We start from the raw sequence: 17,376 nt of genomic DNA on the forward strand, positions 1-17,376 counted from the left end.
AAATATGACTATCATTAAAAACATACTGTTGCATTAGGGGGGATTCTTGCTACTTCACTAATCTTGGATCTACAACCTTTGGCTTGTCAGATGTGTTTGACTATTCATGATGAAATTACTTCTGCTGTGCATGAATACAAGGATGAGTAGTGTCTAAACTGCCTACTTAGCCACCACACTTCTACAAACCAACAGTGATCCCGATCATAAAGGTAGAACAGGAAAAGCAAAGATATATCTGCTTCATCTTTGTGGTACCGTCAGCTGAGGGAAGGCTATACTCTCAGAAGTGGGGTGAGAATGTGAGCTTGTTGCAACCAAAACAGCAATAGTACAATAGTAATAGCTCCAAAAAAATAACGTTGTTCTATAAAATTATATACTTTAATTACACAAATCAATTGTACACTATCAAAAACATTGTAGAAACCCACACATGTAAGAGGAAGACAGAAAAATGCAGAACATATTGATGCAGCATTCTGGATATTTAGCAGGGTGGAAAAACAGGTAAGACATGCAACAAGACTTTGAAAAGGAATGTGTCTTTCATGAAAAAGGTGCAAAGGGGACTTAACCAGTCTCTAGGGCCCAAAGGTAAACCAGAGGGACAAAGTTACTTCAAAGTGCCTGATTCCAAGTTTATGTGGTTCAATGATGTTGAATCAGGCTTCAAGACCCTGCAGATATGGGATGAACCAGGTTCTGGTGTGGCAAGTGTTATTGGCCCAAGTGGAGAGGTGGCATAGAGTCAGTTTGAAGGCATTCATTGAGCGATGCAGTTCGATGGCTCACCAGGATCAGTTTGAAGGTTGAGTTGATTTGAGAAGTTGGCAACCGCTGATTCGGGATAATGAGTGACGTGATGCTCCAGCTGTTAGAGTTGTGACCCGGCTGTTCGAAGCTGTGACCCTGATGGTCCGATACAATATTTGAAGGGCAACTGTTTGAAGTTCTCCACAGGAACCAGGTGGTTGTTCAAGCCAAACAGATGACATGCTCCCTCTCAGTCTGTAGAGCATGGCCCCGGAAGCCCAGGGCACAAATGGTCACACACAAAAGCATGCCATGCATGGACTACCAGCACTGAGGCAAACAGACTGACATCAGGGGAGGAGCAGGCAGCCAAAGACCAAAACTTGCATAAGGTAAAGGGGGGACTGGAGGAGGTGCAGGGAGATACAAAGTGGCTGGGGTGAAGTGGGGGACCCCCCCAACATGAACAGGGTCACACACAAAAGGATGCACCTGCAGGATTTCAACCTTTTGTCCTGCAATCACGGGTGCTACATTTTGTATGCAACTGATAAACATAGAAGCAACATGCTATACTTGATGCAGTGGCCGGTGTAAGGAACTCATGGTGGCAACAGTAAATACAGACACAAGTGATCACAGTTCAAGGGTGTTTATTAGACTGTATATGCAGGTTGGAAAAATGCCTCATCTAAACCTCAATATAAGGTGGGAGCAAGCTACGCCCATCAAATATTAATAAGGCAGTCCTAGTGGCATCTTGTCAAATAAAAGGGCCTATACTAAAAAATATATATTGCCATTCCGTTCAACTAAATACAAAAATAGTGTGGGATAGGATTCATAAGAAAGAAAGAAGCGTTCACAAATGATAATTCAGAATGTGGTAGCCAGGATTCTCCCTTCCCCACGTTTTAAACACGGGACAAGGCGAGACTCCTGAGCACAGCACACTCTGAAGCTTTCCCAGCACGAGATGACAGTTCCATTCTCAGCTATCAGGACCTTCAGTGGTTAAGTCCCTTTCTACGAAAAGTCTCTTGTCTCTGAGGACCTAATGTGTTAAAAATAACAAACAAAAATTTCATTTTCGCATGTATGTTGGGTGATGACTTTTCACCTCTGCACCCCCCCTCCAGGCTTAGATCCACAAATGTTCCTAGTGATATCAGGACCCTCAGTGGTTAAGTTTCTTGCTTCCGAGGGCCTGATAGTTTCAAAATAATAAACAAAAGTTCCTTTCTGATTGCACTAGAGTGATGGTTCTTCACCCCTGGGTCTCCCTCTTCCCGGCTCAGACACCTCTCGAATGTCGCCCTCCCTCCGTCGGGTTCACTATGGCTTGTATTCAAAAAGGTAACATCTGCTACATTCATGAGTCGTTGGGTGATGGCTTTTCACCCCTCGATCCCCCTGTTCCAGGATCAGACCCTTCTAGAATGTTTGCCTACCTCTGTCAGGTTCACTATTGCTTGGTTTCCAAAACAATTTCAACTTTCATATTCACATGTCTTAATGTCTCTTTAAACAATCCACTGTGGATATCCCACTATTGGGTTTACTCTTGTCACCACAATATTCATTGGGTCCTCATGCTTCACCCTTTCTGTCGGCATCCCTCCGTCGTGTTCACATTTACCAGCCTCTCAGTTTCTTCCACTTTCTTACTATGCAGGATTCACTTCCCGTGGTTTTCCACTGGTTTGTTGGTCAAAGACTTTCGAGTGTGCAGGGTATTTTCTAGACCCCTGTATGACCACTTTCACCTTTTTCTTGTGGCTTTCCCAAGGCCTTCTGGTATAGGTAGATTCAACAATGGGGAAAGTAACCAGAGTCTCTTGAATGGGCACCATGTGGTGCTGGACCCCCCTGCAGCTGGCTTTCCCTTTAGGAGTTAAAAGTTCTTTGATTTTCCCTTAATTCGTTATTCACTACTTTCGTTCAACACAGTTCGGTTTCTTATTGGTTCAGCTCTGATGAACCGCTTGGCTTTTCTTGTCTCTGGAGTCAAGGACAGTACCACGGCAGCAAGCATCTCTCCCTGTTCTGATTATCAGTGTAGGAGGACTTTGTGTACCGTTGAAATCTGCTGCAACACATGCTGGCTATTGTTCATGGTCTTACGATTCATGATGGCTTCGTGTGTCTGGGTCAGAAAGGGCAAGGTCACTTCTCTCCTTGTTGCCCCTTCGGTTCTCACTGCATTTCTCCCCCTCTTGAATTGCTGTACTGGGATAGCTGTCTCGTTGTGTGTTCTGCCTAGTTTGTAGTGTGTTTTCATGCTCCACCTTTTATCCCTGTGGGGAGGGGAAGGTAAAGGGCCATCAGGTGTGTGTGATTCTGGTCAGTTGTCTGACTTTGCCTGACAGTTGTATTGGGACATGTCAGGTAAACGGCTCTGGTGTTAATCCATTGTCTTTCGTGTTGTGCGAATGTGTTTGTGTCGGAAAAGGGGGGTGTAGAGGTTCTGAGTATCCTACGTGGTTGGATGGGGAAAAGGTGTTGGAATAAGGGGGATACAGCATCTCACCCATTGGTGTCCCACTTAGACTCCCAGAGGACCCCCATCCAGGTGATACTCCCTCACTGTTCCACCCCCAGGAACTAGATCCAATAGTGATGGCCGTCTCCTGGCCACCTGGATGATCCCCAGGAACTAGTCAGGGAGACACCTTAAGGTTTCTCACATACCCTTCCCTTGGGTGAGGTGGATATGCCTGTACTTTGTCCAGGTTCTCTGTTGTTAAGACCTGGAACAGAACAGGGACGAGAGATATCCATGAACTCTAGCATATTCCACTGATTGGTTGTGATCGGTGTGGATAGAGGTGGAGTGGTTTTACCTGTCTTTCTGAAATAACCCATGAATTGGGTTTTAAGGGCTGTCTTGGGTTTCATGGGCTCAAGGGTTTCCCAGTCCCATATTGGAGAGTTTTCAGAATAATAGTTTGTCTGCCAGGATCTCTGGGGTAGAAAATCTCTGAAGGGGGCTGGAGATTCCTGTAAGAGAGTAGAAAAGATGGGGAAGCCCCGCCCCAGAATAATTTATTCAGGGAGCCCGGGAATTATAGCTGATGGTATTTCGCAGGATTCACCTCAGATTTCAATGTGTACTGGTATTTTATGGTATTTTCTTATTGGTATGGTTGAAAGAAAATCACCTTTTCAATAGATACAAACAAGTAACACATTTGAGAGTTAATATTGACGTCAAAAATACAAATTCATCATTGCTAGAACATTTTGTACATAAAACATGTCATATTTGAAAATGCCCCCCCTCCACAAAAAAGGAGAAAATGCATCATGATACATTCAAATGTAAGCCTTAAAATGCAATTAATTCAATCATTAAAACAAGCTTTCACCTATCTTGGGGGACAATTGACTTTGGGCCTCATTACGACCCAGGCGGTAAGTTACCGCCTGGGCCGTGACTTTACCACCATGGCGTAAACTACGTTTACGCCATGGTGGTTGGCGGACTTACCGCCCCATTCCGAGTTTGGCGGGACGGTAAGTCCCCAATCCCCATTTACCCTTCCCATTCCCATTTTTGCCCCATAGGGCATAATGGGAGTGGGGAAGGCGTTAATTACGCCACCGTAAAACCCTTACCGCCTGAGTCGTAATGAGGCCCTTTGACATTTGTTCAGTTCAATGTGATAAATCAGAATCTGAGAGACAAAGGAAACGATAGAAATTAATTGAGATGAGCTGGTTCATCCAAAATTTAGGGACAGCAGAAAATGAATAGTTGCAATTCTGACACATGTGCGTTGAGTATTGAAAATTCTATCCCATAAAGACTCACATGTTAAGATTAGGTAATCTTGATAATGATGCTGCAAGTAGAGTATTCGTCTCTCTGCTAGCACCGGGCAGAAGGCAAGCAAATGTTTCAAAGTTTAATGTTTCTTTGAATCATGACAGAATCTGCATATGTTGCCAGATTGAGGCATGATTCTGTGATTTGCTAGAACGCCCTTTGTTGACCACAATTTCAACCGGAATCGTAAGGACACATTCCTGTACCTGCAGCATGAAATTTGACTAAATAGAATTCTTGAGTGCGAAATCTCTTTGAATCGAATCATTCAGTTTGTAAGTGGTGGTGAGTCATGTACAATTGTCTTGTGTAAATCCAATTATATTGCCATAGTTTTTGCTTGGCTCAGGTTGGATTAGTCAATAATAGCTCAATAGATATATCAGCCGCTGCATTAATATCTATTGTCTTTCGTCTCCAAATTGCCATGAAAAGGTGCTCAGTGGAGTTCCCATACGTGGATAAGGCATTCAGCAGAAAGCCTGGGTTTGACAGACACTTCCCATATAAGGAGCACAATTTCCAAGCATATGAGATGTTTAAAGACAGCAGTCCCAATTTGTGCCTCACTATACACATTGGTCCAGAATAGGCTTTCTTACAGCAACCAAAAAGATTCAGGTCTCCAAGCTCTGGTTTTGGCACTGTATGTGATTATGGGAACTACCTTCTGGTTGTAGAATGTAAGTAGTGGGACAATAGAGAATCTTCCGTATTTCGCATGTATAATGCGAGCTTGGGCTGCAGCTTTCTGCATTTTTTTCCTTAGTTTTAATAGGTAGGAAAAATCAGAAACATTATTGTTGGTGTTTAAACCCAAGCAACGGTATTCTTTAACCACTTGTAAACGGTTCTCGTGAAAATACCAGGAGTAGGAACATTTATTGATCTGGTGTTTAGAAGCGCATATGAAGACTTTTGTCTTTTCGAGATTAATTGTGAGTAGGTTCTAATCGGAATATCTTTCTAGTGCAGCAATGAGATTCTGTAGCCCCTTGGGGGTTTTGGCCAGAAAGATAAGGTCATCTGCATAGAATAACCAGGGCACAGTTTTTTGCCCTAATTTTGGGGAGTCAGAAATAATTTTGGTGAAGTGGTCTCTCATGTCAGAGATAAAGAAATTGAATAATGAGGTTGCCAGTATGCCTTGCCTTGCTTGAGCCCTCTAAAGGTAGGAATAGGGGTTGAGAGTTTACCAATTTGTTAAGATGGATTTCGGAACTCTGACCTGAAGGGGCAGAGGTTCAGAAGGCCAGCCTAGTTTCTTGGAACAGGGTAACCTCTGGACAAGCCAGACCAATTAGTGTAGCTATGGCAGGAAGTCAAGACTAAGTCTCAGGAGGGGTGAGGGTGACTGAAGGACCTCATTGAGCACACAGAGCAAGGACACTTAAAAATGACTCCAGACAGGTGTTATATAAAAAATATAGACACATTTATTACAAGGCCTTTGTAACATAGACCATAGCAGAAGAATCACAGTAACACTAAGTAAACCAACAGAACTCAATCAATACAATGTATATGCAAGACCATTGGGGTCTAAAGGGTTAAATGCACTAAATATGTCGACAACCTAGAGGGGAAGGAAACAGGCATGCAGATAGTCTTTAGGCCCAGTTCCATATCGACAATACACCTAACTAAGAGGCAGTCCAAGCCCTAAGAAGAGAGGAGCCTTATGCTCAATAGTACATGTAATGCAAGAGCACGCGGTTGTTTCAAAGGGCAAAATAGGGTCTCTTCAGGGGTCTCTAGCAGCTCATCGCTAGCATCTCCTGCCTGGGCACTGTGTGACCTGATCCAGATCTGCCAGACCTGCATCACAGACGCACTGTATATAGACACAAGGTGAGATAATCAATTTACATGGAGTTGCCCTCTGCCATTGAAGTAGACCATCTGTTGCTTCCTCAATCAAAACATATATATATATATATATATGTGGAAGGATAGCTCAGGGGCAACACACTTGCTTTGGGAACAAGAGGATGCAGTGAAACGTGGTTTCAGTTCCTGTTCAAGTGCTTAGAAGCTGGAGGAGGCTGGCATTAAGCAACTTAAATTGGACCAAAGAGAATAATAAAATGGGCCTTTTCTATGGGTGATGTCATGGAGCTGCTGCTGCTGTCACATTTTAAAAATTAAAAAACCCTGCAATTACTGGACCTGCAACGCATCCTTACCGTCTATTTAATGTTATGGAGGCTGGTACTGTAGACATATGATGTACTACTGACTTAGGATGTTGGGAGAGAGTGTTTGAGACGTAATGTGTTGTAAGAGATTTGAAATGCATTGAATGCAGATATAAGATGTTTGAGGAGGGTAATTGAGACTCACACTGTTGGGGTGCTGAAGGAGGGTACTGGAGACTTAAGTTGATAGTTTGCTTGAGGTTAATGTTGGTGGGGAATGCTGGAGACTTAAGTTGCTGGAGGGTGGCACTGTGTAAACATGAACGTGTTGGAACAAGGCATTGAAGGTGTTAGGTGTCGGAGGGGACGAGTGGGTACCAGACATTTAAAGCTGTTGATGGAGGGCCCTTAGCGACTCACAGTAGATGGTGGAGGCCCTGTGGTGAAAATGGTTGGGGTGTATTCAGTCTTAATGTGACTGGTGGGAGTAGGTTGCTGTGCAATGGTTCTAGGGGCATTATTGAAAAGAAAATCCCTGCGGGTATTGTCCAAGTATAAAAGCATGAAGTGGTACAGCCTCTAATTGTCTTCTGGTTGGACTTTTGTTGGTCAGTTGCTGTTTCCAGTTTGTGGCCAGACACTTGGCAGGCACTGGATGTCTGCATTTTGGGGTTTAAGCCTCTTTGAGATGCTCTGTCTGTTTACAGTTTAGCCCGAGTGATGTACAATAGTCCAGGTTTCTGTGTTGGATGTCGGCTTACATTCACATTAATTTGGGAATATGGTCCTATACACACTGAAATTAACGCTACATATGGTGATCCATTCTTGTACTTTAACAAGTTAAGTACATATGCAAACTCATTTTTTCTAACAGGTTTATTTGGGGTGTATGTGGTTGTCCAGTCGCTTTTTATTTTACCTTCTAGACATAATACAGTGTTTTGATTAGATGAATTGTCTGTATTATTAATGAGAATTATGTATGCAATAACAAAACCCTTGAAAATCAAGGAAAAAACCTTAGCTGCAGGGACGTTAAGGCGAGAACTTAATGCAACAAAACCCCTGAAATTCAGCTAAAGCCACCTTAACTTCACGCTCCCTGTTGCACAGCCTATGACCACAATGAACTTCATGCCCCCTGTTGCACAGTCTATGACCACAATGATGACATAACAGATCACATGAAGTTAAGGCTTTAGCTGAATTTCAGAGATTTTGTTGCATTAAGTTCTCACCTTAACATTCCTGCAACTAAAGTTTTTTCCATGAATTTCAAGGGCTTTGTTACAATGTATTGTTCACCTTAACATCCCTGCAACTACAGTGTTTTCCTTGAAAATATATAAAGTAGTTATTCAAAATGAAACCTTTTGTCTAAGAAACACTGTACAAAGGGCATATTCAAACCAGGATTTGGCCAATTGCTAGGTGCCTTGTATAGCCATGATTTAGCATTTAATAAATTAAACTGGATGCTTGTGAGGAAGGAAATGAAAATATTAAATGCAGACAGCACAAGAAAGAGATTAAATACACCTTCAGTAATTATGTACATTCAGCTATATAGTGATACACAGTCCATTGGTGGCAATTGTTATGGAACATTGTACAGGTATAATAACACTATACAATTCTGCGGCCTACTGCTGGGAGAGAAGGTGGCTCCTGGGGGTTATTTTGATGACAGTCACTGTTGGAATGTCGTTATTTTTTGAGGTTTGGAGATCCGGTGAGGGAAGGCGCAAGTACTAGAGGCAGCACAGGCTTTGCTGGGAACTATTAGGTTCAGGAGAGCTGGGTAAAGTACAATGCTGGGGGTAAGTAGCAGGAGATAAATTCAGCCAGGTGGGGTAAGTGGGTAGCTCTTAATTCTATTTATACACAAGAAGCATGAAGGATGTACATATAAGGGAGCTTGGATAATAGGAGTTGTAGAGAGTATATAGCTTAAAAGGTTCAACACAACAATTATAAGAGCAACGGAGTAAAGGGTAACCTCAAGAGGCGGCTAGAACACTAATCCAGCTTTCTAGCCATGAGGAGACTAAAATAATAATCCAGTTTTCTGAGGACCTAGAACAATAATCCAGCTTTCTGAGGACATAGAACAATAACCCAGCTTTCTAACCAAATATCACCTTCACCTTTTGTAGTAATGTCGGTCAAGGGAACGATATACTCTTAAGAGGGGTGTGAATGTGGTTGAGTAGCAACCCAAACAGCTAAGTATAACAGTCCAAAATAAAGGAATGTCCAATCAAGGTTCTATAAAAAATATATACACTTTAATCAGACACACCATGTTCAATACTAACTAACTTCACTGAAAATACCCACCCCTCTACAAGAAACAGAGAATATACACAGATAGAATAGATGCAGCAATCTGGGTGATGAGACAAGGGGCAAAAGGCAATTAAAAGAAAGACCACAATGTTCAAAGGGATATTTCTTTGAGCTGCAAAAAGGGAATACACTGACCTAGCCACTCTCTACGGCCCAGAAATGGACCAGGGGGGCAGTTAGAAGTCAGTAATACCTCCTTTCCATTTCTTGGTGGTGTGGCAGCACCAAACCAAACTTCTTGTCACTGTGCGAATATTAGAAGAGAGCAAAAGACAGAAACAGAGGATCCTGCTGGTTCAAATGTGTTGAACAGTTCTTGAAACATGTTTCAGGCAGATCAACTGTGCAAAACACTAGGATCCTGACTGTCTTGGCTCTCAAGATTCTGTGAGTCCTAATCAAGGGGCTCGGGGACAGGATGAGTCCTTTTCTCATGCTCCCAAACCCGGGGAGGCTGGCACACAGCTGCAGGGGTCCTTAAACATAAAGAGGTCCTAGGTACTGCTATGACTGGCAGAGAGGGGGTCTTGCTCCAGTAGCAGGTCACTTCTCAGGTTGCTGTGAGTCCCACTCCAGGGACTCAGGGACAAGAGGGGTCCTTGTTCTCTGGATCTCAAATACGGGGGAAGTTGGCACACAACTGCAGGGTTCCTCCACCACTGTGAGGTCTTGGGTACAGCTGTGGCTGGCAGACAGGCAGGCCCTGTTCCAGCAGCATATCACCTCCAATTGTCCCTGGGGATGGTTGAGGGACAGAACTTTCTTATGCCTTTGGAACACCTGCCTTCACCTCACAACCGGAGGACTTTGTAGAAGACTGCTTTCCCAGCATGGTTCAAAAAAATCTCCAGGAAAGTTCAAGATGATTCAAGGAAATGGTGGGAGGCCCGTTCTTTAATAGGCAAAAGTCCCCAGGTAATTGGACTAAAGCTAGCCTTCTTTAGGGGTGCAATCCCTGCTCTTGAAATATGCAGACTTTGGCCATATGATGTCACACCCGAAGCGCTTTGCTCCAGAGGAAGTGGAGGGGACAGGAAAGAGAGGCAGAGAGAATCAAGATGGCAGGCCCCTTCCAAAACTGTACAGATCTCTCTCTTGCTAATATTCTCACCCCCTTTCCTTCTCAATAGAAGCAAAGGCCTTTAGAAAAGCAGCCTCCCTGGTGTTGGACCTGCCTCTTTGTGAAAAAGTGTGCCCTTTGATTCCTATTCCCAGGCCAGTGTCCCGTGGAGTGGCTGTCCCAGGTTGAAGGGGGTTACCTGACCTTATAAAGGAACAAAGAGAGGCACCCCACTAGGCTACGTTCCTGCCAGAAGGGCAGGGCCCAGTCTGTCTGGGGGGATACACATAACCCTTTCACAGCTGAACTGGGCCCACAGGGATGACACATGTGCAATATCAATTGAATGTGGCTGGGATAACGATAACTCTGAAATATGCTGAGCATCATACCCAAACTCACGTATGGCTTATATTTACATCTTATGTAGGACATCTTCAGATTTATGCAGGTGCTGTGAATCAGGATACCGATGCAGAAAGGCACAAGTACACCCTATGCTTTTGGCATGGAGCTACACCCTGGCTAATCAGATGCCAATTCATCACAGAGTAGCACACTGCAAGAGCGCACAGTGTTGGGTTGGAGTAGGTTGATGGATAGAGGACAGTACAGAGACACAACTCAGAGGAATAACATAGTTAGAGTTTATGGGATAACTCTGGCAAAATACACTCTCTAAACTGCACAATCATACCAGAGTTCTACCTTTCTTCTTTCAGATGTAATAGAATGGCCCCAGTTGTGCAAATTGCCACAATCCAATAACAAATGAAAGACAAACCTCAAGGAGTGAGTGCCTATCTCAGACACTCACCTACTGCACAGTATGGTATGGGACCCAAGGCGGCTACCCAGGATTTTCCCTCCACACTTTCAATGGCAATGCACAGCTCAGTCAGGAAGTAGCTAATTAATTCAACATCAGTTCAAATCGCAAGAACAACATAGGAAAAAAGTGTAACCAAATCGTAACCAGAGAACAAGAAAGTTCGTCCAAGCGAAGACCAATTGAAAAGAACATGGATATTTAAACCTTAAATCATGGTTTCAAGAATGTGCAAGTCAAGGACGCTTCTCATACATGTTGTTCTCTTTAGCAGATGGCTGTTTTTACAGTGGGAATAGCGAATGGCCATGTGATTTAAAATTGCCTACTGATGTTCTTGTGACCGGTTCAGTCTAGCCAGTTCCATATCAAGATAAAACAAGTAGAAAAGAACCCATAGAGAATAGCCCTGTTCTGACACAAGGGGGTGATCTCAAGAAAGAGCATCTGGCCCATCTGCACTATCTTGTCTAGATGTGGACAAGAGACTCCACTGCCACCCTGCAGCCTATCTAATCCTACCCTTCAGCCATCTTCAACCTCTGCATGGGACCACGTGAGGCACTCCTTGCAAACTATGACATAGGTATCCGACAATAGGCTTGATGACATCCAGCTGAGCCCACAATTCCATCTGACAACGACATCAACCAACTAAAACTCTGCTTATCACTTATTCCAGCATAAATGACAAGATCCTAACTGAGACTGAACCACACAAAGACAGAATTCGGACCCCTCATACGTTAATACAACCATGCTAAAATCCAGAATAATCTGCTGGAAATGAAATGTGACAGCTCCTCTCCCAAGCTGCGCACATCTAGGGCTAAGTGACTTGGCTGCATCATCGACATCAACTTTTCCTTGAAGATCCACATTGCAAAGGAAACACAGATATACTGTTACCAGTTTTTGCCACCTCATAGATTTTAGTCAAAGATATCGTGCTCGGCTCTTTCCTACTTGCATCGGAAAACACTATGTTCACCTCCTTTATAGCCTTATAGAAAGCTATCTAGCATTACACAGCCCATCACATCACAAGACTCTAAAAATTCAACACCATCACCCCAACCATCAGAGAACTTGGGGAGGAAGGATAGCTCACGGGCAGTTTGATTCCAAATCCTGCGCTTAGAAACCACTTGCTGGTATTAAGTGCTTTATAAAAGAACAATTACAATTAGAATAACTACAATGCTTACCCCTCCAAACCTGTTTCCCCTACAAAATGGCCTCACAGTTCTAACCTGGCTGAAAGTCCTACCATCTATGGAGGCCTCTGCAGCACCAGAAGCCACTGCAGATCTAGGCTACAATGGAAGAGTCAAAAGAAGGAAAGAACCAGAAAACTGGCCTTCCCCCTCTCTATCAATCCAGACTTGTAATAACATACCAAAACACAGCAGATTGGCTGCATTTCCCCTTTACAAAATGAAGGAACTAAACACCCTGCTAATCAAGAAAAAAACATTTGTCCCCTTGATAGCATCTCTTCCTCTCCACGCTCTGTCCCTTCCCTGGCTGCCCTGTCTTTCTCTCTCTGTATTCCCCATCCTCTTGGTGGGTTGCTCGGTTGCTTGCTAGCTAGGTTTGCAAAACATACCTTTCATACAAATATACATGCATACACGAGGATGGTCGATTATCCATTGTACTATTAGCAGCAGCCTAGAATATTTTAGCAACCAACTGATATGAGAGACACCCTAAAATATTGAAGTAATACTCATATAGGCTTTGGAAGTAACCTAACTTGGGGCAGCGTCATAGCATATATGGACAACCCTGTATTTCACAGACAGGCCTAAAGACGCAGAAGATAAGTATTGGGCCAGTATTTACATTTTGAGTAGTTATATCTCCCTCAACAATATTTAAAACCTGCAATACTTCTACCAACATTCAACTTGTGATTGGCATTATTCCCCGGTGTGGTAGTGGTACAGTTTCTTTGGCATAGCATAAACAAGTGCCTCCTGTGCAGTCTATGTTTGTGTTGTGTACATGCTTTTCCGATTCGCCTATATATGATTTTGGTGAAATGTTCCACTTTTGCAGACCTTGCATCTTAAGTATGTTCAGGACACTCTGTAAATCCTTTTTCGTTTTTCTTCAATTCTTTTCTGAAATTTGACCTGCAAAATGCTTCTTTTCCACACATGTTTTTTAATTTGCTAGGCAGACACCTCTACACCGCCTGGTAGTTGGGGATGGTAGGCCAAGCTAGCGCAGTCAACTCTGGTTGGTATTTTGAATACACCTGTGTCAAGGTTCACCCGCAGCCTCTGTTGTTGACGCTATATTGACAGCTGCAATGGCAACATGTGACATGGTTTTCAGTGACACACTATCAGCTAATGATGTATCCAAAGTCTAAAGTAACCACTCGCTGAAACAAGGCACGCATTGTGCTGTACATCGGAAACCCTACACATAGATTTAATAACCCTTCATGCAGCAACATGACCAGTTAGCATTGGTAACCTTTGCACATTGTCTACCCACTGGTCGAAAAGCACACTTAATTTCCAACCTGTAACTCGGAGCTTATCAGTGCCGACTACAACTTCCTCTTCGTTGGCAGAAAACAGCATTTTCCCATTGTTCGAGTTGATCTGAAAATGCTGGCTATTCGCCTCCACCATTTCTTGCCCTGTGATTAAACAAAAAAAAAAACACACCATTACCATATTGTGAATCCTATCTGCTATTCTGCAGAGCTCTTCATTTGAGAGTTTAAGGTTTCAAATTCAAGAAGAGAAGCCGGTGGGCAATGGGAACAAACTCTCGAGAGGGGGGTGAAGAGGGACATTCCATTCAAAATGTTCTCCCCCACGACTCAGTCACTCTCTCCCTCTTTGTCACAACTGCACACATTTGAATGTCATCAAAAATCTATACACCCATATTGTACATGGTTCTCTCTATGTTATACAAACAAAGAGAGAGGGGAACGCCATCATAGATAACGTACATTTTAATGTTACATTAAACTTGGCAAATTAGTAGCTCTTCATATACATTTGTCACAGGTGGTGAACCCCTAATCCACTTTAGGGATTTGCCACTGACATACTTTGAGAGAAGTGAACAGGAGGTTTTAACATAATTACGGGTATCACTTTTTGAAGGAATTCTGCACTGAATACAAGAGATAGTAGGGCATATAATAGTAGGGCATATATTCAGGGCATCATTCGTCAGGCACTGTTCTGCACTGAATACAAGAGTGCGCTGAATACAAGAGATAGGGCAAGCATTCTGAGCACCATTCGTCAGGCACGGTTCTGCACTGAATACAAAAGTGTGCTGAATACAAGAGATAGTAGAACGTGCATTCTGAGCAGCATTCGTCAGGCACGGTTCTGCACTGAATACAAGAGTGTGCTGAATACAAGAGATAGTAGGACATGCATTCTGAGCGCCATTCGTCAGGCGCGGTTCTGCACTGAATACAAGAGTGTGCTGAATACAAGAGATAGTAGGACATGCATTCTGAGCAGCATTCGTCAGACACTGTTCTCACTGAATACAAGAGATAGTAGGGCATGCATTCTGAGCACCATTCGCCAGGCACGGTTCTGCACTGAATACAAGAGTGTGCTGAATACAAGAGATAGTAGAACATGCATTCTGAGCAGCATTCGTCAGGCACGGTTCTGCACTGAATACAAGAGTGTGCTGAATACAAGAGATAGTAGGACATGCATTCTGAGCACCATTCGTCAGGCACGGTTCTGCACTGAATACAAGAGTGTGCTGAATACAAGAGATAGTAGGACATGCATTCTGAGCAGCATTCGTCAGGCACGGTTCTGCACTGAATACAAGAGTATGCTGAATACAAGAGATAGTAGGACATGCATTCTGAGCACCATTCGTCAGGCACGGTTCTGCACTGAATACAAGAGATAGTAGGGCATGCATTCTGCGCATCATTTGTCAGGCACTGTTCTGCACTGAATACAAGAGATAGTAGGGCATATAATAGTAGGGCATATATTCAGTGCATCATTCGTCAGACACTGTTCTCACTGAATACAAGAGATAGTAGGGCATGCATTCTGAGGACCATTCGTCAGGCACTGTTCTGCACTGAATACAAGAGATAGTAGGGCATGTATTCTGAGCAACGTTCTGAACTGAATACAAGAGATAGTACGGCAAGCATTCTGTGCACCATTCGTCAGGCACTGTTCTGCACTGAATACAAGAGATAGTAGGGCAAGCATTCTGTGCACCATTCGTCAGGCACTGTTCTGCGCTGAATACAAGAGATAGTAGGACATGCATGCACTCTGAGCACCATTCATCAGGCACTGTTCTCCGCTGAATACAAGAGATAGTAGGGCATGCATTCTGAGGACCATTCGTCAGGCACTGTTCTGCACTGAAAACAAGACATAGTAAGGCAAGCATTCTGAGCACCATTCGTCAAGCACGGTTCTGCACTGAATACAAGAGATAGTAGGGCAAGCATTCTGCCCAGCATTCTTCAGGCACTGTTCTGCACTGAATACAAGACATAGTAAGGCATGCATTTTGGGAATCATTAGTCAGGCACTGTTCTGCACTGAATACAAGAGATAGTAGGGCATGCATTCTGCGCAGCATTCTTCAGGCACTGTTCTGCACTGAATACAAGAGATAGTAGGGCATGCATTCTGAGCACCATTCGTCAAGCACTGTTCTGCACTGAATACAAGAGATAGTAGGGCATGTATTCTGAGCACCCTTCTGCACTGAATACAAGAGATAGTAGGGCAAGCATTCTGTGCACCATTCGTCAGGCACTGTTCTGCACTAAATACAAGCGATAGTAGGGCAAGCATTCTGCCCAGCATTCTTCAAGCACTGTTCTGCACTGAATACAAGACAAAGTAAGGCATGCATTTTGCGAATCATTCGTCAGGCACTGTTCTGCACTGAATACAAGAGATAGTAGGGCATGCATTCTGCGCAGCATTCTTCAGGCACTGTTCTGCACTGAATACAAGAGATAGTAGGGCATGCATTCTGAGCACCATTCGTCAAGCACTGTTCTGCACTGAATACAAGAGATAGTAGGGCATGTATTCTGAGCACCGTTCTGCACTGAATACAAGAGATAGTAGGGCAAGCATTCTGTGCACCATTCGTCAGGCACTGTTCTGCACTGAATACAAGAGATAGTAGGGCAAGCATTCTGCCCAGCATTCTTCAGGCACTGTTCTGCACTGAATACAAGACATAGTAAGGCATGCATTTTGCGAATCATTCATCAGGCACTGTCCTGCACTGAATACAAGAGATAGTAGGGCATGCATTCTGCGCAGCATTCTTCAGGCACTGTTCTGCACTGAATACAAGAGATAGTAGGGCATGCATTCTGAGCACCATTCGTCAAGCACTGTTCTGCACTGAATACAAGAGATAGTAGGGCAAGCATTCTGTGCACCATTCATCAGGCACTGTTCTGCACTGAATACAAGCGATAGTAGGTCAAGCATTCTGCCCAGCATTCTTCAAGCACTGTTCTGCACTGAATACAAGACATAGTAAGGCATGCATTTTGCGAAACATTCGTCAGGCACTGTTCTGCACTGAATACAAGAGATAGTAGGGCATGTATTCTGAGCACCATTCTGCACTGAATACAAGAGATAGTAGGGCAAGCATTCTGTGCACCATTCATCAGGCACTGTTCTGCACTGAATACAAGCGATAGTAGGTCAAGCATTCTGCCCAGCATTCTTCAAGCACTGTTCTGCACTGAATACAAGACATAGTAAGGCATGCATTTTGCGAAACATTCGTCAGGCACTGTTCTGCACTGAATACAAGAGATAGTAGGGCATGTATTCTGAGCACCATTCTGCACTGAATACAAGAGATAGTAGGGCAAGCATTCTGTGCACCATTCGTCAGGCACTGTTCTGCACTGAATACAAGACATAGTAAGGCATGCATTCTGCGCATCATTCGTCAGGAACACAAGAGATAGTCAGCCACTGTTTTGGAGTGAAACTGCTCAATTGTATTACGGAAGTAATCATCATAGGGTTCACATTTCTTTATTCTTATTTAAGTAATCAAGAAACTCAAAATATACAATGTTTACCATCAACACAATGATTCTTTCCATACTGGTGAATTTCCAGAAATACAGCATGGGGTAACCTTCTTTACCACATTTGGAAATTCACCAAATGAATGGTCAGGGTCATAGAAGAAAAGAAATCAAAGGGCTCAAACTAAGTGAAAGTGGCCTCATTATGAGAATGGTTGTAACAGTAATAACGTGGTATTTTAAATAACAGTTGATTATTAAATGCCAGATAATTGCACGCTGGGATTGCATGGCATATTCACCACGTGCAACTCATGAAAATTCCTGCGTGGGGCAAATAGCCCATATTTACCTCAT

General features: G+C 43.5%; 1 protein-coding gene across 5 annotated transcripts in view; it reads right to left on the reverse strand.

Annotated features, from left to right (window-relative positions):
- SGCG (sarcoglycan gamma) overlaps window positions 1-17,376 on the reverse strand; it is a 1,266,244-nt gene that overhangs the window by 195,383 nt on the left and 1,053,485 nt on the right. For all 5 annotated transcript variants that reach the window (XM_069639249.1, XM_069639252.1, XM_069639248.1 and 2 more), the window contains one exon: window positions 13,504-13,623. In XM_069639249.1, the coding sequence (XP_069495350.1) occupies window positions 13,504-13,623 (120 nt within the window). The remainder of the gene's footprint in view (window positions 1-13,503; window positions 13,624-17,376) is intronic.

This window comes from Ambystoma mexicanum, chromosome 7q (assembly GCF_040938575.1).
Source record: "Ambystoma mexicanum isolate Mex_15411 chromosome 7q, UKY_AmexF1_1, whole genome shotgun sequence".
In the NCBI taxonomy this organism is placed as follows: Eukaryota; Metazoa; Chordata; class Amphibia; order Caudata; family Ambystomatidae; genus Ambystoma; species Ambystoma mexicanum.